The sequence below is a fragment of the Seriola aureovittata genome, chromosome 20 (assembly GCF_021018895.1).
Source record: "Seriola aureovittata isolate HTS-2021-v1 ecotype China chromosome 20, ASM2101889v1, whole genome shotgun sequence".
Classification (NCBI taxonomy): Eukaryota; Metazoa; Chordata; class Actinopteri; order Carangiformes; family Carangidae; genus Seriola; species Seriola aureovittata.
In genome coordinates this window covers 23,766,314-23,789,428 of record NC_079383.1, presented here as the reverse complement: position 1 = coordinate 23,789,428, position 23,115 = coordinate 23,766,314, and the positions used below count along the sequence as shown (strand labels likewise).

The 23,115-nt window shown below is 44.3% G+C and overlaps 1 protein-coding gene across 2 annotated transcripts; it reads right to left on the bottom strand.

Moving 5' to 3' along the window:
• Nucleotides 1–14,582: 14,582 nt before the first annotated feature.
• On the bottom strand, nt 14,583–22,931 carry gcm2 (glial cells missing transcription factor 2). 2 transcript variants are annotated; one of them, XM_056364523.1, is made up of 8 exons: nt 22,522–22,931; nt 17,815–17,878; nt 17,471–17,659; nt 17,282–17,394; nt 16,815–16,940; nt 16,470–16,726; nt 15,980–16,217; nt 14,583–15,618 (listed from the first exon to the last, which is right to left on the bottom strand). In XM_056364523.1, the coding sequence occupies exons 1-8, from the start codon at nt 22,612–22,614 to the stop codon at nt 15,304–15,306; spliced, it is 1,395 nt and encodes a 464-aa protein (XP_056220498.1). In that variant the 5' UTR covers nt 22,615–22,931; the 3' UTR covers nt 14,583–15,303. The 2 variants fall into 2 exon arrangements, with proteins under 2 accessions (XP_056220498.1, XP_056220500.1); XM_056364525.1 differs by having other exon boundaries at nt 16,863–16,940.
• Between the last annotated feature and the right edge of the window lie 184 nt (nt 22,932–23,115).

Sequence of the window (23,115 nt, the reverse complement as noted above, 5' to 3'; positions counted from 1 at the left end):
CCTTAAAGCGGCAGGAATCGGACTGTAGCCACATCAGCACAGTTGTGGAATCAGTCCACAAAGTGATCCCACCGATCTTCAATGTGAGCTCCTGCTGCATCACTGTGGCTATCTGCGCTCCTACCACCGCTGCACACAACTCCAGTCTTGGCATGGACAGAAGACGTTTGGGTGCCACTCTCGATCTTGCCATGAGGAATGCCAGGTAGGTATTACCCTGATTGTCCTCTGTCCGCAAGTATGCCACAGCCCCATATGCCTTCTCGGAGGCATCACAGAATATGTGGACCTCACGAGTGACGCTGGCACTGTCCACTGCTTCAGGGGTGTAGCACCTTGGCAGGCTGATGGATGGTAGGACTTGCAGTTCCTCTACCCACTCATTCCAGGCATTTAGAAGCTCTTGGGGGAGGAGGGGATCATCCCATTCTCTGTTTTTGTCCCAGAGACGCTGGACCAGAACCTTGGCTCTGGTTGTATAAGGCAAGATGTACCCAAGAGGGTCATACTGGCTTGCCAGAACCTTATACACATTCCGCATGGTCGGCACCTCACACTCCACTGGCCGCTGCTTGTACCCTAGGCTGTCTGACTGGAAGTGCCAACTGAGCCCGAGCGTTGATTCAGGGACCTCTACACTATCTTGGGTGAGCCAGAGCTCCAGGCTATCTGATCGGGCATCCTTTGGCAGGTGACCAACGACGCTGGGGTTGTTGCTGGCCCACTGGCGTAGCTCAAACCCACCGGTGGCTAGAAGGGTCCTCAGCCTGTCCACGAGTTCCCTGGCCTCCACTACTGTCGGTAGACTCTGGAGGCAGTTGTCCACGTAAAAACATCGCTCCACTGAGGACCGAACACTGTCTCCAGGCTCACTGTGGTCCCAAACATGCTTCTGCACAGCATAGATCGCGCAGCAGGGACTACAAGTGGTACCGAATGGTAATACCTGCCACTCAAAGACATCTGGAGGGTCGTCTCTTCTCATTTCACGCCACAAAAAGCGCAGTAGAGGCTTATCTTCTGGTAAGAGGCGGACCTGGTGGAACATCCCTTTAATGTCACTGCTGATGGCCACAGGATGTTCTCTGAAACGAAGCAGCACCCCCAGGAGTGATGCACCTAGCGTCGGTCCAGGCAGGAGAGACTCGTTGAGGTTCAGGCCTTTAAACTGATATGAGCAGTTAAACACAATGCGATTTTTCCCATTGTGGGTCACCATGTGGTGCGGGATGTACCACGATTCCCCTTCTTGGCTGAGTGCGTCAGGCTCCAGTTTGAGGACTGAGCCTGCATCGACCAGCTTCTGTATCTCAGCTTTGTAAGCTGTGGTCCTGTCTGGATCCTTGGCCAATCTCCTCTCTGTGCTCCGAAGGCTTGGCATGACTGCCTCCTTGGTGGCATGGAAGTGTGGCATGTTCCTCTTACGGAGAAGTGGTGTGGCATAGCGCATTACTCCGTTCACATCCACACGTGTGGTCTTCGTTTCAAGTAGATTTACCGCCTCTTGGTCCTGTCTAGACCGGGTCACTACTTTCTCCTTCCTATATGGCAGTGTATCAAGCTGCCACAGCTTCTCGACGTTTCTGAGGAGCTCCGTGTTGGCAGGGACTGTGGACGTCAGGAGACACTGCTGCGGCCGTAGTTGTTGCTCCACTAACCGTGCCGGGCCCTGCAGCGTCCAACCCAATTTAGTCCGAATGGCGACTGGTCCACCTGGGGGACCCAACTTCACTGGCTCAATGGGGGTAATGAGATGTGGGTGATCCGCACCAATAAGGATGAGTGGTCTGGCGTTCTCAAACTGCTGGAGGGGGAGACCTGCTAGGTGCCTGTATCTTTTCTGAAGACTAGCCACTGGATAGGAATGGTCAGACAAACCCAAGCGAGTAGCTGTAAAGGCTCTGTTGATGCAGAATCTCTTCTTGGGCTGTAAGGCGGGAGATAAACTGAATGATACAGCAGCCCCCCGGAGGATCTGGACGTCCTGACGGATGGTTCGAAGAGCGAGATCTTCTGGTGTCCCCTCTAGACCCAGCTTCTCTGCAGCGGCGGAAAGGAGCATTGTGCGCTCAGACCCATCATCCAGTATGGCATAAGTATCCAGGGTGCGCTTACCGTTACGCAGGATCACCTTAATCACCTTTAGCAGCACACGGTTGCAGTCCGTTGGTCGATCTAGGTAGAGTACCTCGGTGGATGTGTTTACAAGGCAACTTGTCTCTATTGACTCCTCCTTAGGCGCTCTGCTGTTAACTTCATGGAGTACTTGCAAGTGCTTACCCTGGCAGAGTCCACAGAGCTTCTTAAGGGTACACTGTGCAGCCTGATGGGACCTTCCGCAGCGCCAGCATTTGTTGTTGGACCGTATCCACTCAGTGATCTGGGCTTTGGTGAGCTTCTGGATGGCTGAGCACTGATTGAGGTAATGTGCTTCATTGTCACAGTAAGGACAGTATGCCTTTGCTTTCGGCCTCCTCTTATCTGAAGGGGCGGAGGAGTTGATTCCCCTTCCCTCTGCATCCTTAGCCCCATGGAAGACAGACGTCGTACGATGTACATAACGACCCTCTGACCTCCGTCCCTGGTTTCCTTTCTGTCCTTTGTTAGGTGAATTGCCATCAAAGTCTTGACACCATGTCTCATACTGGAGCCAATCTGCGAAGTCCTGGAGTGTGTACGTGGTTCCTGGACTGCGAAACATACAGCGCCGAAAGTCTGACCTCATTTCCAGCGGCAGCTTACTGAGCAGACGTGCTACATGCGATCCACATTGCAGCTCAATCTCACCTGCTGGACCCAGAGTCTTCAGCATTCCCACCAGCGACTGAACCCGTAAGGCGAACCTCTCAAAGGCGGCGGTGTCACCGCGACAGATATCAGGTGAGGTCATAACACTGTCTATCCTCTTTAATGCGACCTGGTACGGCTGCCCAAACTTCTCATTCAGAGCAGCCATGGTGTCTGAATACGGAGTGGGTGAATGGAGGTATGAATCCGCCACTAGGCACGCTTCTTCCAGCTTTAGGTGGTCTGTTAAGATCTGATATTTGAAGAGCTCTGTTGCGTCAGCTGGTAACAGGTTCTCTAGAGCAATCTTCAATCGAGCGAACTGACTTGGGTCTCGCTGGCTGAAGTCCGGTACAGTTGGCCGGGGTCCCCTGTAAGATGACTCTGCTCGAGGGGGTTCACTGTAGGACTGTCCGTAGGAAGGCTCTGCCGGCCTTCGCTTAGGTGCAGGTGCACCTTGCGGTGGAAGCGCTGGTTGAGGTGGGGCCCATTGTGCTGCTGGTGTATCAGCCTGCAGGCCTGGCTGGTGCTTGATTGGCGTGGAGCTGGACTGTGGAGGATGCTGCTGAGGATCTCCATAACCCAGCTGTTTAGGGAGCGGACCCACCTGGTATAGACGACCCCTGTCTGGAGGGGGAGTACTCACTGCTGCTGGTCTGTTGTGGGTCTTAGCAACGGAGGGGGTATTGAACCTGATTTCCTGGAGCTCGTGCATCACCTGGTCCAGGAGGTCTGCTACTTTATTCCTCTGTGGTTGCTCCTCGGGCTCTGGCCATGGTGGTGGGGGTTCTGGCCATTCCTCTTCTTCACATTGTTCCCCTGCTGAAGGCAGAGCTTGAGCCGGTGGGGGTACGTCGTCAGGCCACTCGCCTGAACCTGGCTGTAGATCGAGGGACCTTATGGGGGCGTTACTTACTGTAGCTGCCTGTGCTTCCTGGAGGCTGCGTACTGAGTCAACGAGCGACCTCATGTCCTTTCTGAGTGAGTGAAGCTGCCCGAAATCCCTATGAATGGCTAACTGAGCTTCACGAAGCCGTGTGTTCTCCTCCCTTATCACCTCCAGCTCCTGATAGAAGCCAAAGGAGCTATACTGCTTTTCCTGGTCTCTCTTGCCTTGGAGGCGATAAGGTGAGTGGTTAGAAGAAGTGAGGGAGGTCATCTTGGCTGCTCCCTCTTGGTGATGATACTCATCCTCTTCATGCCCATGTTCGTATGGTACTGTGCTTGAGTAAGGTGTAATTTGTGGTTTACCCCTTGGATAGTCCAGTTCGTAATCCTCTAGATGACGTGGTGGATGTCTATCCCTCTTAGGACGGGCTCCACAGCTGTACTGTTGCATCCTTATCCTGGAGTGAAGATCAGAATCCGGCTCGAAGGACCTCAATGTTAATGAGGATTGTAATAAAGGACTGTATTAATTGTTGTTTGTTGATCCTGATTTCTATCTTCGCCCCAGGTGTGTCTGTCAAAACACAGATGCTGACAACTCTTCTTTGATTTGACTGTTTAATAGGTTCAGGCAACAGTACAGAACATGGGCACAGCTTTGTGTGAATGGTTCTGTCCAAAGGAAAGAAAAAAACATATTATCTGGCCCACATTACACGCACAAACATATATGACATATGCACCTTTAATATTCGTAACAAACACACCTTTCTGTATATGTAGTACAACTAGTTAGCATAAACAGCAAACTCACTAACTTAAATACAGAACAAATATGTAGCCACACATCCACCTCTAGCTGACCAATTAACAACCATATGCTTTAAGTTAGCAAGCAGCTCCAAGCTAGGTGTCTATAATTATCAACTTATGAAAACAAGGATAATGAACTAGCAACATAAATAATACGACTTACAGGTCTCACGGACGCACGCACACAATAACGGTGAAATCAATTAGTCTCTGACTGGCAGCCTCCGTTCTCTCTCTCCACTCTGCACCTTTTGCCGTCTTCAGGCTCGCATGTGCTCGCTCCCGATGCGCCGCGCGTATCCGCCGCCGATCACCGTCACGCACCCAGAGTAATCGATAATGGTCTATGTCCCTTTTGTACACGGTGTAGTATTGACAGTGTAGCAGTGACGGTGTAGTATTGATAGTGTAGCAGTGACAGTGTAGTATTGACAGTGTAGCAGTGATGGTGTAGTATTGATAGTGTAGCAGTGATGGTGTAGTATTGACAGTGTAGCAGTGACGGTGTAGTATTGACAGTGTAGCAGTGACGGTGTAGTATTGATAGTGTAGCAGTGATAGTGTAATAGCGACGGTGAAGCAGTGACAGTGTGACTCTTGGTTCAGACTCACATCAGTGAGGCCTGCTCCTGTCACTGGTTTTATTGGTTCTGTACTTGAGCTCCTCTCATCTCCTCCTCCTCTTTGCTCCTTTCATCTTTCAGCTCCTCCACTTTCGTCTGCCTTCCTAATGCGCTCTTGTTTTGTCTCAGTGGTTAAACCCCACCTGCTCACCTCCTTTCCACCTTTTCATCTGATCCCTTTCTGTCATGTTTGACTCCTGACAGCAGACAGACTCATGTATCAGGGCTCAGTGTCAGTGTTTCAATGTCTGAACGAGGAGAAACTTAATGAGTCACTTTCAAATGTCTAATTAAATAAAATCCTGTTCCATCTTCTCTATACCAGAATAATGCTTTATGTATTTTCATGTTTTACATGTTTTATCTTTATTTAAAATGTTAGGTTCAGGGCCTCAGAGTTTCCTCTGGTATTTGTAGAGGATGTGGATCTGTTGGTCCTGTCAGAACAGGACCTTTAGGACACACTAGGAGGATTTGCAGCTGAGTGTGATTTGGTTGGGATGAAGGTCAGAACCTCCAGGTCTGAGACTATGGTCCTCTGCTGGGACACAGTGGACTGCTCTCTACAGGTCGTGATGGAGTTTCAGTATTTCAGGATCTTGTTCACAGTGAGGGGAGACCCTCAAATGTGGTCCTGAGCTCTGAGTAGTTCAGCCTCAGAAACAGAGTAGAGCTCTGATCATTACCTGAGTTCATCATTATTGATCAGTAGAACACGTCATCAATTATGAATCATTCACGTCTAATAACAAAGACTAATGATCATCATGTGAAGCACAGTGCACCATGATAATTTTTTTCTCACCTAACAGACTCTGACAAACGAATCAATCAGATCAATATCAAACACTATCAAAAAACTACCTGCTCAATACATGAGTCATTCACAATAATAACCACAGTTTGACTGATGTGGAGGAGAAAGTGACTCTGTGTTCACACCTCACAGGTGAGTGTCCAGGTGTGTGAGAGACTCTCAGGTTACCTCTGTGTGTGTGTGTGTGTGTGTGTGTGTGTGTGTGTGTGTGTGTGTGTGTGTGTGTGTGTGTGCGTGCGTGCGTGCGTGCGTGTGACCTGTCTTGTTTGGATCAAACACTCTCTGCTTGTTGTGTGTTTTCATCGGCTCATTAACTCCAACAACAGACAGAGAGAGAGAGAGAGACAAAGAGAGAGGCACAGGAGGAGAGAGAAAGAGACGGAGAGAGAAAGAGAGAGAAAGAGAGAGGTAAAGAGACAGGTAGAGACAGACAGGTCCTCTACCTGTTGGTCTGTGGGTGGAGTGCAGACTTAAAGGTGAGTCTCACAGTCCAGGTCCACCTGTCTCACATCCTGCTGGTCTATGTCTGACTCTGTAGTCCTCTCTATAGCGGACTCATAGTATCCCACAATGCATCAGGAGATTCAGTGTTCAAACACATAGACCATCATGCATTGCTCACACTGAAACAATGACCTGAGTGGTGTGTGGACACCCCTCTACATAGAGGTCTAGAGGAACCCTGGACTCTACAGGCCCTTCACAGGCGCCCCATGGTGTCATCAGAGAAACCTCCTCCTTTCATCTCTTCTTCTCTGTTTGTGACCATGGTTTCTTCTTCTGTGGTTCTAATAGGGTTTTCAGCACCCCCATGTTGCCGTCGCGCCCCCATCCACCCGCCATATTGTTTACTAACAGTCAGTTGATCAGTGAGCTGATTATCAGACGATCCTCAAAGAGACGTCTTCAAACGTCCTGAGAAATCACATGATGACATCACCAGATAACACGACCAGGTAGTTGCTCACTCCAGTTTAAAAGACTCTGGTTTACATGTTGAACAAGGATCCACCTGAGACCTCATCTCACATCTGTGGGACCAGGAAGTCTCTGATCCAGAGGTAAACCCTCTGGAACCAGGAAGTCTCCAGGTAAACCCTCTCGGACCAGGAAGTCTTCAGGTAAACCCTCTCAGACCAGGAAGTCTCCAGGTAAACCCTCTGGGACCAGGAAGCGGAGCTGTGGTTAGTGTGTTCCTCCTGTGGAGCAGATTGATACTGAACAGGTGATGAACTGATGAGATCAGGTGACCTCGGACAGTCATGTGATCACAGCTGTATGTGTAGCAGTATGCTAGCAGCATGCCACAGTGGAGCCCTGGTGTTAGCATAGCTAGCGTAGCTGACATTCCTGCTGCGGATCAGTGACAAGGACAAAGAAACAGCATCCATCATGTGACAGCTTCACAGGGGTAACACAGGTAACACACCTGAACCTGCTCACAGTTACCTGACACCTGGATTCTAACACATTCTCCCTGTCAGTCTCACCTGCACTCAGCACGTCACCATCTCTCATTTGATTGGATTATTTTAACAGTGTTCAGACAGGTAGACAGACAGACAGACGGACAGACAGACGGACAGACAGACGGACAGACAGACAGATGGACAGACAGACAGTTAGACAGACGTACAGACTGGTAGACAGGTAGTCAGTGAGGGAGCAAATCTGGGGTCAGATCAGCTACTTCATGATCAACGGGTGAGTCAGAGATCTCAGGCGATTAGAAGGTGAACAGTCTATATTTTCTGCTGATGTGTCATCACAGCTATACAACAACGTCTTCATCTCTTCCTCCTGAACATGACTCACAACTGCAGCTCGGGTGTAATGGAGTTTACACAAAGGAACTACCATCGACATCATCATCCAATCAGATGACTCGTTATTTAAAGGAACACACACTTGTCATGCACACAGCACAGGTACTACAGTACTACAGCACTGATGAGTGATGATGGACTGCACCAGGACCAGGACTAACTCACACACTCACACATACTGGTCTGACAGAATCTGTTTATGTGTTGATGTAAAATATTGTTTATATTTTATTTTATTTTAGATCAACTCAGAGATATGATATCACAACTCCTGGTGTGTGTGTGTGTGTGTGTGTATGTGATCCCTCATGTCCTCTCCAGTCTAATCTCTAAATGTTTCTGTTTCTGTTTAGTGTTTAAATCTTTAATCTGTTTGTTGAAAACAAATGAAACTTGTTTCTGCTGCTGGAGATTAAAGCTACATATTTTACACTGTTTGATCCATAAGAATATATATCTCCTCTCTCAGGCTTCTCTCTGAGGAGGCTCTGAGCCTCTCTTCTGATTGGCTGACTGTTTTCTGAGTGATCCAATAAAATAAAGTAGATTTCAGGTAAAACACTCAGAGAAACCAAATCCTGCAAATCCTTGGATGGTGGGTTCCAGGTGGGCGGGGCTTGGTGACTGCTTTGTTGTGACATCACAAAGTTCCAGAAGTCCTGACGGCTGGTTTTAAGGCTCAGTTTCTGAATACAGGCTGTGTGCATTTCTCTGTGGACTGAGGCTTTGATACTTTCACAGTATTAATATAGAACCTAGACCTGATCTATAATCACACTACACATGGACAGAGACCTTTACACTGGATGGATCAGACCAGGTCTGACCAGGTCAGACCAGGTCACAAAGACCCAAAGGTTGTTAGACCTGAACCAAACAGTACCTTAAACTTAAAAATGGTCTGAAATGGACCTGAGAATAATTATTCGCAATCCAGCAGGGATCCAAGGACAGGTAGACCTGATCCTAATGGGAGTCAAGAAAAACCAGCGGTATCCATCCAAAAGGTCTCCAGGGTTAGTCAGACCTGATCCAGAGAGATCCAGATAGATCAAAAACAGTTAGATCAGATACTGAGATCTTTATGGTTTAAAGGATTTGAATCATTTCTCCTTCAATGAAAAAGTTTCAGGTGATCTGACCTTGAATGACCTCTGGTTCATCTGTGGGACTTCACCATTATCTGATCTCTGCTCTCTCTCTCTCTTCTCTCTCCATGTGTAGAGGGTGTCTCTCGCCCTCAGGTCCAGACTCGTTCTGTCAGTCTGGTTCTCGTCTCCTCAAAGATAAACTTCAACGTAAACCGACTTCATTCTTCTTCACTCAACCAGAAACACTTCCTGTTCTGTCAAAACAGAAGAAGAAGAAACAGCCGCAGCTCCCAGCAGCTAGGAAACTCTCAGACCTCACACTGTACCTGGTCCTGGTCCTGGTCCTGGTCCTTGTCCTGGTCCTGGTCCTGGTCCTGGTCCTGGTCCTGGTCCTGGTCCTGGTCCTGGTCCTGGTCCTGGCCTCACAATGTACTGACCTAGACTTGATGAAGGACCCTGTTCTTGTTTTGTTGATTTTTTAATTTCATTTAGTCCTTGATTGTGGACTTGGACTTCACCTAACAGTCTACTAACCTTGACCAGGTTCAAATCAGGTCTTGAGTCTGACCTTACACTGTCTAGTGTTGGTCCTAGTTCTTGTCCTGTTGTTTTAACCTGAGCCAGGACTTGGTCCTTTGGACCAAGAGCTGATTCTGCACCTGACACAACTTTCTACAGCCTTGGTCCTGAACCTGGTCCTGACACAACCCTGTCCTCGTCTTGAACCTGATAAATTAACACATTTTTGGATCTTGTACTTATCCTCTGTCATCTATGGACCTGGACCAGTTCCTGGTCTTTTAACTGAACTTAATCCTGGTCCTGTATATCTCATAGTTCACCTGCCCACAGGTTGACCTATTACTGAATCAAGAACCGTATGCTCGTCGACCTGTTTCACCTGAATTTAGCCTGAGTTCAGGTGTCGACAGAGACCTTTAATTTGACATGTTCCTACTGTTGCTGCTGTCGTTGTGTCTCCCGGTGTTGTTGTTGTTTTTATTGTAGTTGTTTCTTTGTTGCTCCTGTTGCACTTCTTTCTTCAGTTGCAGTTGCTGCTGTACCCTTCACTCTGTTGTTGCTGTTCATTGCTGTGTCAATGTGGTGTTGCTCTGGTGTTGCTGTTGTTGTTGTTGATGTTGCCATCCCTGGTTGAGTCCCGTTGTCTCTGTTGCCATGGCATCTGGTCTCTGTCTAGTTTATGTTAGCCTCACATCTCATTTGTTCCACAGCAGTGGTTTGTTTTGAAGCGACATCAAAGCTACCAGCATGTTGCTGCTGTTGCTGCTGTTGCTGCTGGCGGGCAGCCATGACAGTCCTCATGCCTACGTGATGTTTCTGCAAGTCCTGACAGCGGGATGACGATGATGATGAAGAGATGATGAAGATGATGAAGAGATAAAGAAGAGAGACGCTGATGACAGACGGATGGAGAGACCAGATAGTGGACGAGCGCAGATTAAAAGGCAACAGGTACGACTGGTTTGATCCAAATAAACAACCACAGGTCAGGTGATGTCTCCCAGCATGCAACAGGGCTGTGACACCTCAGCAACAAATCTGATTGGACATAGCAAGGTAGTTATGAAGTGACAGATGACTGGTTCAGTTTGAGCCATGACATGATGACATCAGCAACTCAACTGCAACTACTGCAACTCTACTGCAATTATACTGCAACTCTACTGTAACTCTACTGCAACTCTACTGCAACTCTACTGTAACTCTATTGTAACTCTACTGCAACTCTACTGCAACTCTACTGTAACCACTGTAACTCTACTGCAACTCTACTTCAACTACTGCAACTCTACTGTAATTTTACTGCAACTACTGCAACTCTACTGCAACTCTACTGTAACTCTATTGCAACTCTACTGCAACTACTGTAACTCTACTGCAACTACTGCAACTCTACTGCAACTACTTCAACTCTACTGTAACTCTACTGCAACTACTGCAACTCTACTTGAACTCGACTGCAACTACTGCAGCTTGACTGTAACTCTACTACTGCAACTCTACTGTAACTACTGCAACTCTATTGCAACTACTGTAACTCTACTGCAACTATACTGCAATTCTACTATAACTACTGCAACTCTACCGCAACTACTGTAACTCTACTGCAACTCTACTGCAACTACTGTAACTCTACTGCAACTATACTGCACCTCTACTGTAACTCTAAAGCAACTCTACTGCAACTATACTGCAATTCTACTGTAACTACTGCAACCCTACTGCAACTATACTGCAATTCTACTGTAACTCTACTGCAACTACTGCAACTACTGCAATTCTACTGCAACTACTGCAATTCTACTGTAACTCTACTACTGCAACTCTATTGTAACTATACTGCAACTACTGCAACTCTACTGTAATTCGACTGCAACTACTGCAGCTTGACTGTAACTCTACTACTGCAATTCTACTGTAACTATACTGCAATTCTACTGTAACTCTACTGCAACTCTACTGTAACTCTACTGCAACTCTACTGCAACTACTGTAACTCTACTGCAACTCTACTGTAACTACTGCAACTACTGTGACTCAACTGCAACTATACTGCATTTCTACTGTAACTCTACTGCAACTATACTGCAATTCTACTGTAACTACTGTAACTCTACTGCAACTACTGCAACTCTACTGCAACTACTGCAATTCTACTGTAACTCTACTGTAACTGCAGTATTGTTCCAGTTTTTTTCAAAAGTAAAGTAAAGTAGTGGTAACCTATTTGTTGTTTTTTGATATGCACTGTAACAAAAGTTGAACACATAAACACCTGGACAGAAACTTTGTGGGATGCTCAGCTGATCCTGAACGCAGCAGCACCACTGTACAACCATAGTGGTTGAGGTCTGGTCTGAAGGTCCTGTTTGAACATGAACTACAGCACTTTAAAGAAACTCTCAGTGATTCTCCAGCCTCTAAACATCTTATCAACATCTGAGTCACAAAAATATCCTGATTTTCTGGGGAGCTGCTAAACTTTTCCTGCACACATCATCTGGCTGAGAGATGGTATCAGCCGTGATGCTCTGAGCTGAGCAGATAGAGATCAGACCGGCACTGTCATGCCTCTTTAAGAAGACAGTACATTTCTATGAGTCGTCCTGCTCTGATAAGACTTCTCACGGAACCAAAAACAGCAGGTATGAACACTGCAGGTAACACACACATTCACAAAATGCACACAACACAACACACAAACACACTCCAGTACTGGTAAACTCTCACATGACATCCTGTGTATTAGTGCAGTTCGATAGTTTTTATCTTGTCCTTCATCTTTGTTTCCAGAGTTTTGCTTTTTTGGCTTTGAAGCTGATATGATTTTCATTTCTTTCTACAGGAGCTATTTGTTTATAGGGGTCCCGCCTGCCCCCCCCCCCCCCCCCCACCCCCCCCATCATCCCTCTTTGTGTCAGCAGACTAAAGGTTCGGTCACAGCACAGTTGAAAATGGTGGATTCAGTCGCAGGGTTGAAGAACAGATCGTTCACCTCAAGTTGAACTTTGACCAATAACAGCCTCATGTCCACTGAACATGAGCCCTGTGTAACAGCTGTGATCAGCTGTGATCAGCTGTGATCACTTCCCATCTGCATCTGATGTTTTACTGTGATACTGAAGGAAACTTAAAAACTGGAGGATTCTCTATGAAATTCTACAGACTCTGTTTCTCTGGAGCTTTATTCTAGAGGGACATCAGAGATGATGACATTAACAGGAAGTGATGTCACACTGAACCAGATCCACATGTCCAGGTTCAGGTCTGACTGAGTCAGGACTTTGACACAATATGTGATGCAGACTGCACATCGAACCTGCTGGACCACCAATGTTCATCAGGCTCTTCTTCATGTTCTGTTTAATCTGCAGGTATGTGAGCAATGGTTTACTTCCTGGATGTACAGGTGGACCTAAGACTGAAATAGTTTCCTGGTCTCACCTGGTCCACTGTCTGCTCCTCAGAACAAGGTCCTGTAGCCAGGGAACTGAGTGTGGCCTCATCTGTGTTGCCATGCTGCATTAGGTACCAGGTGATCACAGGTCAACAGGTGTTTGTGGCACTGAGGTTGTACTTTCATGTGATTTCAGTGATGGTTTTGTTGTTTCAGCAGATAATTTGTTTAATGAAGATGAATCTTTATTAATGAGTCAGACGAAAAGAGTTTATTTTTCCTCCTTGTGTCTTTGACTCTTTCTTCAGCTGCTAAGTCTCAGTCCGTCTGTGTCTGTTGGAAATCACAACCATGTAGCATCAAATTGAAAACACCCATTAGTGCGGAGCCACATCAGAGCAGAGGAGATGGATGCGGGGGGGGCAGCTATGTCATTGTTTGGACAGGTATCTAATGTCTGCAGATGGGACAACTTATTCAGCGGAGGAGAAGAAGAAGAGGTGGAGGGATGAGATGATTTGCGTGTGAAAAAGCAGTGATGGAGATCAGCAGAGAAGAAGAAGAGGAAGAAGAGGAGGGAGATCAGATGATAAGAAGACAGGATGAGGTGAAAGGATAGAATTACACAGCTCAGGATTATCTGCACTCGGCTCACCTGGTTCACAGGTGAGAGACAGGTGAGGCGTTGGCTGACGGGCTGAGAGCTGCTGCAGCTTCAAAACATCTTTCACCTACAAGTCTCATCTACAAAACCATCAGCCAGTCAGTGGAGAGCATTTCACATGAACTCACATTTACCTGGAAGTGAGTCACACAACATCACCTCATTGGCTGATCTCGTCCTCATGTTGACACTCAGCGGGTTCTACCATCTGATGATGGACATTGACCAGGTTCTCACTTGTTTTTTGGCCTCACCTGAAGTTGGAGACTCACCTGTTGCTCTGTCTTTACCTGGTCAGCTCTCACCTCGACCCTCTGATACTCTCACCTGTGCAGGTTGACATTCACCTGGACACTCACCTGTCGCTCTCACTTTTAACTGGCAGATGTAACCTGTCATTCTCACCTGTAGGTTGAAAGCTACATCCCTCTGGTGATGGTCACTCACTCTGACCTGATGCTCTCACCTGTGTGAAACAGTACCAGGGTTCACAGTTGAAATGTTCTCCAGGTTCCAGGTAGAACCACAGAGTGAGAACCTAGATCAGACTAGGTGGTTATCAACAGAATTATCTACTGATGGACGCTAATGTAAACTGAAGGGAAGGTAACGAGTGAGGCAAGGAAGACAGCGACAAATGAGTGATTTTAATGGAAGGTAGTGAAAGAGAGGAGCAGGGGGGAGGAGGGGGGAGGCGGTTTGAGGGTTTTAAAGGTTCACAGTGAGGACAGCAGAGTGATTCCTGTCCTGACGCGTTCTTGTCAAAACAACATTTATTACTCATACAGACTGAAACCAGCCGACATCCAAACACCAGCTCTTTGATCCTTTGCTGCAGGTTCTCACTCTGAGGCTCCAGACCCCAGAGGGGACGCCGGTCCACCTGTAGACAGTCCTGACACCAAATGGAGCTGGTACTTGTGTGACAGACAAGCTGCGCAGTACATGTGAAGTGCAGTGTGAAGTCAGGGACTGGAGGTGAGTCTGGAGCAGGACTGAGTGTCCAGGTCCTTACAGTTGACTGTATGTTCTGTACAGGTGAAGGTAACATCCAGTCCTCAGGTGTGTGAACCTGTTTCTACTAAAGTGTGTTCAGTGGAGGTGAACTCATCATCGACCTGCTGAAGAGAAACTGTAACAATCTGAATCTCAGGTCAGAGCTTCTCAAACATTTTTATTTCATCCAGAAACAACGTTAAAGGACCCACAGACTTTTACAGACTTTTAATTCTGTCGGTTTTGACATTGTTTAAATGGTATTTCCTGTTTTTAATTAACAGGTTCTGGATCCTCCTTTGATGTACCAATACAACTGATTAATTCAGTCCATATCAGCCCACTTCAGTCCAGGTTCAGTGTGGTTGGAGGTCTAACTGCTTCAATAAATAACCCAAACAACAGAAACATCATTTAATGAGTGATAGTTTTACAGAAACCGGTTTTTAAAATGAAGACCTGGTTCAAAATCCTGATCAGCTTCACACTTTAGTCTATTCACTGTTGAAGCTTTCAGCCACACCTCAGAGTCTTCCTCAGCAGATGGAGTTATTTAGTTATTAAGTGGCACATGAAGTTGTTGGGGACCCTGACAGGAAGTGGCACATCACTTAGCTCCACTCACTGAGAAAGGCCACAAAATGTGACTGAAAGCCACAGAAACAGTAAGTTGGGCCTTGAGTTTATGAGACCTCCTGCTGGCCGCTCTTGTCCTGAACAGGGCGCTACAGGGAGGCGATGGAAAAGGGTCTGTGTTGATTGACAATTCAGTCCTGACGGCAGTGGTTATAGAGACAGTATCTTCAGCAGTATCAGCAGTCGTGGTAACAGTCATTGTGGTAACAGTCGTTGTCGTAACGTTGTGGAGGTAGCGCTGCATCAGTAGTCGTCGTAGCGGTACGTGTTGGGGTAGGTGTAGCGGTAGTCGTAGCCGTCAGCCCGCTCTGTTTTGGTCTGCAGAGCTTCGGGCTGAAACGACAGAGACTTGATGACTCCACCCGACTCCTCGGACACCTTCACCTCCGTGGAGTACGAGGAGGAGGAGGTGTCGTCCAGCAGGGAGGAGCAGCCGGGGAGGCCCGGAGGTTTTGGGGGAGCACACGGCTGGTAGGATGGGAGGCCGGCTGGAGGTTTTGGACATGACTGATAAGGCGGGAGCGCTGCAGGAGGCTTGGGACAGGGCTGGTAGGAGACCTGAGGAGGATCAGGATTCCAGTTAATGTGAGGTTTAATCCCTGACAGCAGCAGACCCACCCCAGGTTTTCAGCCAATGAGAAGAGAGGCAGGTCTCCAGGTGTCAGATGTGTCATCACACCTCACTTCTAAAGGAAGTGGTACACCTGAGGCTCTGGACTAAGTGTTCCTGACTCCTGGGACAATAAAATACATAAAGCACCTAAATTTGGTGGATCCTACAAGATTGGACCCACCTGACTCACTGGGACCCTAAACTGCCTCCTCTAAAGATGTGACCCATGTCTGGAGAGCCTACTGTCTTCTCATTGCCTCACAAGACCTGGGTTTCAGTTCTACCCCCTTACCAAACCCAACTCACCTTGGTTGTTGTGGTGATGATGGTCTGCAGGGCTGCGGGGGACCCCGGGGTGTTGCCAGGGTAACGGCACGGGTACTCGGCACTATAGTAATGGTGGTTGTCGCCATAGGGGGCGGAGCTCTTCAGCAGCTCCTTCCAGCCTGGAGGAGGTTTCGTCGGGGGGTCAAAGGAGGACGAGGAGGACAGAGGAGCCGACGACGAAGATGAGGATGAGGAGGAACCCAAGACAGGAGCCACCCTAAACACAAACCAGAATCTGATTTAGGTCTGTTTAGACTGTCAATATGTGCTTTACACTACACCCAGAATCTGGTTTATATCTCTTCAGACTGTTACAATCTCATTAAACTGTTTAGATCAGGATTCAGTTTAAACATTTTTCATAAATCCAGGAATGTGGTCTGGTTTACACCAGTTTGTCAGGTTCTGGTTTAGGAACTGGTTTAGACCATTTTTCACCACCAGGATCTGGATTGTATGTGAGACTGACCTGGGGTCACAGAGGTCAGAGGTCACAGGATACGAAGGTGAGGTCAGGTATCCTTGAAACTCATAGCCGGGCCGTCCCATGTAAAGCCTGGGATTGGCTGGTTTCTGCAGTGTGGGCGGGGTCTCTCCCAGTGCATTGTGAGGGTTGTAGTAGGGCTCTGGGCTCTGGAATGCTGGGTAATGTTGCGGGAAGTTTGGTTCAATGAAGGAGATTCTGTCTGCTGGTTCGACGCAGGAGAGGAGGGTGGGACCCAGAGCCTGAAGCAGTCAACAAATAAAAAGTAAACAACAAACAAAAAACACTAACATCAACAAACAGCTGTTGTTGTTTGTTGTTGTTGTTGACCTGTGTTTCGATCAGTCGTCTTTTAGGTGTGAACGGAGGGGAACTGACTCGTCTCTTCACTGAACTTCTTCTGGCTTCAGTCTCAGACTTGGACTCTGGTCTGGGATGATCATGGACCCCTTTAGCCTGGAGGACCACAAAAAAAACAACAATGACTATAACAACAACAATAAACAAGATCAATATCAGAGGACACAGCAACCAGGTCTGGGTTTTGGATGTGTTTGGACCATCAGGACTTTGTTCTAATTTAGTCCTGTTAAACTATCTGGACCTGGTTCAAACCTGTTCAGACCAGTATCTGTTCTCAATCCTTACTCGTTCATACTGCCACAGCCTGTTGGACTCATGTCCAGGACCTTGTTTAGACCTGTTTACACTGTCAGGACCTGGTTCTGTTTAGACATCTGGGTTTTGGTTTAGATGTTTTTAGAGTGCCAGTTAGCATGTTTAGCATGTTAGCTCACCTGGAAGAAGATGGCCTTTCCATCAACTCTCCAGAAGTTGGTGACGGGGTAACCACTGTGACCGCGACATGGCAGCAACTCCAGACCGGCGTTACAGCTCGGACACAGTTTCTCTGAAACACAGAGTCCATTCTGGTGAGCATCAGCACAGGTGGAGGGTCAACAGGTTCTGGTTTGGGGTTTTCTTACTCTGCTGTTTCTGCCGGGCCTTGTCGCAGATGGCGGGGCGCAGCTGTAGTCTGGATCCATCCGGCAGCGTGCAGCCTCGTGAGCAGACTACTACCCCCAGACAGGACTTCTTCAGGATCTGACAGTTGTGGTTGTTAGTGTTTCTCATCGCCCAGCCAGACAGGTGGCGCTGAGCATTTTTATCCTCAGCTGGAAAACAAAGACAAGGACTTATATGTAACCGTTAGCTTTAACTGTTAGGTGTAGCAGTTAGCTGTAACAGTTAGCTGGTTTAACCTTAATGAACTGAATCTACATCACAACTTTTTAATTTGACAGATTTAATTTTAACAAATATTTCTCACCGCTGTAGATGTAGCGGACATAACCATCTGTCCACTCCTGGAACAGGTCAAACTGCTTCGTGTCCTGCAGACAGACAGGTGAAGACAGACAGATGAATGGACAGATAGACAGAGAGGTATACAGACAGACAGGTGAACAGATAGACAAGACAGACAGATAGACAGACAGGTATACAGACAGGTGAACAGACAGATAGACAGACAGACAGATGGACAGACAGGTAAACAAACAGACAGGTTAACAGACAGACAGGTGAACAGGTGTGCTTTTTGTTTTTGGTTTGTTGTTTTCCTTTGATGTTAATGACACGTTTGTTGTTGTTTGTTTGTATTATGATGTAATGTTTACTTGTGTGGACCTCAGGAAGAGTCGTTTCTACGTTGGCTAATGAGGATCCACATGAATGAACTAATGAATGAATAAACAAACAAACAAAAACAAACAAACAAACAAACAAATAAATAAATAACTTCCTGGCTGGTTCTCAGTCTGTTTGATCACGTTCTGATCTGTTGAAGAATCAACAGCAGCTCAGTGAGAAGCTGAAAACAATCTGAACCAATAGGGCTAGCTTAGCTTAACTTAGTTTGTCTTATTCTTCTTATTTTAGCTTGTTTTAGCTTATCTTAGTTTAGCTGCTTGGTAGTTATTGAAACAATAATAAAACAGAGAGACACTAATCTGAAGTCTTAAAACAACTCGAACCTCAACACAACCTGATCACATCCACTCAGTCTAAACCTGGGTCACAGTTTCAGCTCCCCCACCCTGTGGTCCTGCTCTTGTAGACTCTGTGTCTGGTTTTGGTTTATTTTGGTCCATATTAATATTTATACACAGTATCTACACATAGAAATGAAAAACGACTGCATTGGCTGAAAAGTTGCTTTAGTTTTTAAGGGCTGTTTTATTTAATTACTTTCATTTTTAAGACAGAAAACCTCAGTCTCGTCTCAGGAGAACTGTCAGACTGCATCATCAACACGTCTGACATTTTCTTTTCTGATGGATTGTTCAGTGAATAAATAATGTATGGTTGCGAGCAGCAGTTTGAACATGTTCAGTTTTCTGTCATAGAAAAACAACATATCCTTGTCATATTGTTTTAACAGTAGATTTTCATTAAAGTAATTATCATATATGTTTCTATACAAAAAGTTCTTCTGCTGAGAGATGGTTTATATATTTTTATATATTTGAACATATTCTTCCCCGCTTTTTATAACCTAGAACATATACATATATATATGCATTGGGGTTTTTGTATATAATATATTTTATATATATATATATATATATATATATAAGAATCAAGGTATCAGCAGAATATTAAATATGTTCAATCAGCAGCATCTCCACCAACTACAACAGTGAGACACTGTTTAAATACCTCCAAACCACCAGGAGGGAATGACTGATGTAGCACAAGTACTTTCCTGTTAATACTTTAAGCACATTTATGATTATAAATACTTGTCCTAAAGTATTAGCAGCTAAATGTACTTGAAGTACTCACAGTAAAAGTATTCCTCTTATTCTGTATTAAAGGATCTTATTTTATTAGTTAATCATTTGTTTTGCTTATTTGATAAATAATAACAAGTAAATCAATCTGTGGCAGGGCTCATCTGTCACACAGACTACTCAAGAGCCACTTACCCTCTTTTGTTTCCAGGGCTTTTTATGCTTTACACTGACAGTCTACTTGAGTTCAAGTGTTTTCTCCAAACAGGTCAGGACTGGTTCTTTATCATTCAGCATACTATTAATATCATTATTGATTATTGATGATCAGTATATTGTCTCACCTCTCAACTTGAGTTATCTTATTTATTTAATTTTTATGACCTTTAATAACCTCTTTGACTAAATGCTGCCAATTTGATGTTTCTCTTGTTTTATGTAAAGGTCATTTACTGGATCTTAAAAACACTGAGGTCGTGAGTTCAGCAGAACCTGAAGAATTATTGATTATAGTCTCCAATCAAATTGTGTACAGTTTCTGGGTATTTAAGAAAATTTAGAATGAGTCAAATTCAAATATACCTAGTCTGAATAAGTCGTATGAATAATGAGTATGCCTGTCAGTGAATGTGAACTCCCCATGTCCCAAAGGACAACCAAACTCTGTCAAAGAAAATCAAAGTATTTCTCTTGTCAATATTTTATATTTTGTTTCCATACATTATATATTACATATCCTATATATATTATTGGTGGTAAAACTGTGTGAGCTGTTGATGAGTGTGAGAGCTGATCTGGATGAGACGTGCGACCTGAAAAACTCTCAATTTCATGTTTTGGTTTCACTGAAAACAAAAATATAAAAACCAGTTTTTACTGTTTGAGCAACAACGGAGTGAAGAGCTGAGTCAGCCGAGTCTTACAACACACACACACACACACACACACACACACACACACACACACACAACCTTCAAATAACCTCAGAAACCTTCCAACTGATGACAGAGTCTTCAGTATTTATTACTGAGATTAATTTCATAATCATTTCATTTTCTGATTGATCTTTTTTTTTTTAACTGCTGAACACTTTCATTGTCTTCTTCAAATGTTCATTCATTTAAATGTAATTTACAAACTGATTTCATGTATTTCCTTTGAGGAATCATCAGTTACTGTCGACATTTTACTGTTTAAATGTTGTTGTTTTTTTTACATAAATCAAAATGTAAAGCTGCCATCTTCATCCTCTGATGTCAGCAGAGTAAAACATGAAACAACGTTAACGTTCTTCTAATTATTCCAGATTAGAATCCTATAATGTCATTTCTAACCATCTGCACTACAATATTTCTGTTCCTCTCCGATTCTAGGAATACTGCGCTTCAGATTTTTGATACACCAAAAATATTCAGAGAAATAGAAAATATGATATTATATGATATATATATATATATATATATATATATATATATATATATATATATATATATATATATATATATTTGTATATTCATGTTCTTAATTCCTCTGAAAGGTGTAGATAGTTTGGTTGGAGGATCTTATCCTTCATTTCTTTTCTCTCACACCATGAAGACAAGTTTGTTTTATTTTTTAAAAAGTAGTAAAAACTAAATCATTTCAAATAAAAGGGATTTATTATCTTTATACATTTACACACCAGACTACAAACAACAGTAAGACCATGGTGTCCGGAAATAAGAAAATATTTACAGGTAAAATATCTGAATGGTTCAATTAATAAATAAAATGTGTGATTTTATAATTTACTCTTTGAAGTTGTACAGGATCAGTAAAAATCCTCATCGAGAACATTTTACAATTTTTTTTGTTTTGAGCAAAAAAGAAAGAAAAAGAAAGAAAGAAAGAAAGAAAGAAAGAAAGAAAGAAAGAAAGAAAACAATTATTTGGTATTTAAAAGAATGAAACAGTTTGGAGGAAATATGATGACCAACTTAAATAAGAAGTGAAATGTAACATTTTAGTTCAAACATAAACAGAGTTTGATCTCATCTCTGCTTCTGCTGGATTCATCTGCTAAAATGATATTTTTATCAACATAACAGACATGTTCAGTGAAGGAAACGTTGATAACTGATCAATAATCACAGATAAACACTGAGCATGTTTGTTGAGTGGACGGACATTACCTTCCACAGTATTTCAATGTGTTCAGATGTTTTAAAGCTTCACTGTGGGATATTACATCTGTTTTATTTTATTTTCATTTTTCTGTTGGTGACTGTAGAAAGTTACAATATTCACTTATTTCAGGTGTTTAAATCCTTGTTCAACAGAGACATGTTCAGTGTTGAATCACGTTTGATTATTGATCAGTTATCAGCATGTTGTCACTTTGGAGATGTTCATTAAACCTGTTCTCATTTTTTTTGATAAAAAAAGATTTTCTAGATAGTTTTTTTCAGGATTTTAGAAACATTCAGGACTCCACCTTCCTCCATCCTCCACTCAGGATTTTAGCCTCATAGCAAATTGTGCGTTTTTTATTTATTTATTGACCATTTAATAAAATCTTCATGTTTTATTTTTATTTGTTTATGTTATACTTTCTCTATAGTTTATCACTCTATGTCATGATCTAAACATTTACCTTCAGGTGTGTAAATGTTTTCTTAAAACTTATCTTATTCTAATATATTTCACTTTTGCCTTAAATCAGTCAAAACTAAAATATGTCTAAAATATTATGATCAGCTAGTAGCTCTATATCCTATTTAAGAAAACCATGTAATGTTAATTTATTCATGTTATCTGGAAACACTTTCTGTTCAGACCTACATTTCTTTTAAAGCTTCTCCACGCTGTTCATTGTGAGCAAACTTTGAGATTTTAATTTCTATTAATTTCATTGGTCCTTTTGAAGAAATGATGTGATTCAATCTCCAACAAAACTCAGTGCAGTTTTCCTTCTATTTAAACAAGTTGAATTATTCCTTGATTATTCATGATTGTGGTTTTAAAGCTTCACTATCAGGCTTTAATAAAAATGTTTATTTTGTTACTTTAATAAAATGCTTATTTCATGTTTGATGTTTTTATAAGAATTTAAACCTGAAGTCAGTTTGATCAGAAACGAATCTGCACGGACTCGTTTCTGTTTGAGCTCAAACGTCTTTCAGTTAAAGTCCAGGTGTAGATCGGTAGATTCTCCGTGTCTCTGATTGTCTGTATCGATCAGTTATCGATCAGTTTATGGTTACCTGCGGCAATTTGGGGTCGTTGATGTCCCATGTTAACTTCATTCCGACCGAACACACACAGTCTGCCTCTTCCCGCTCGTCCGCCCGGGACATCCTCCTGGTCCTGGTCCTGGTCCTGGTCCTCCTTAGTCCACTTACTGGTTCTGATCCGGATCCCGTTTAACCTCCAGATTTAGCTCAGACAGTAAAATATTAGAGAGTAAGTAGAAACTGGATCAGACCTGAACCGGGAGTCCTCAAAATAACGTCTAAAAATAAAAAAGATGAAGTTTTTATCTGAAATGTGTCGAACCGGAAGCTGCTCAGAGTTTTATTTTTTATTTTTTAAATAAAATGTTAAAATCCCCGCGAGAGTCCTCCTGCCCAGACAACGCGTGCAGCTCCGGTGAGTCTCAGGTAGAAGTGAATGAACAGGTGAGACAGTCACGAGCCTCCGAAGAGGAGGATGAGGAGGAGGGAAGGAGGCAGAGGGAAGGAAGGAAGGAAGGAAGGAAGGAAGGAAGGAAGGAAGGAAGGAACAATGATAATATTGATTATTTATTAATTTGATGAATCAACTCAAACTGTTGAGAGTTTGAAGTTACGAGTTTTCTG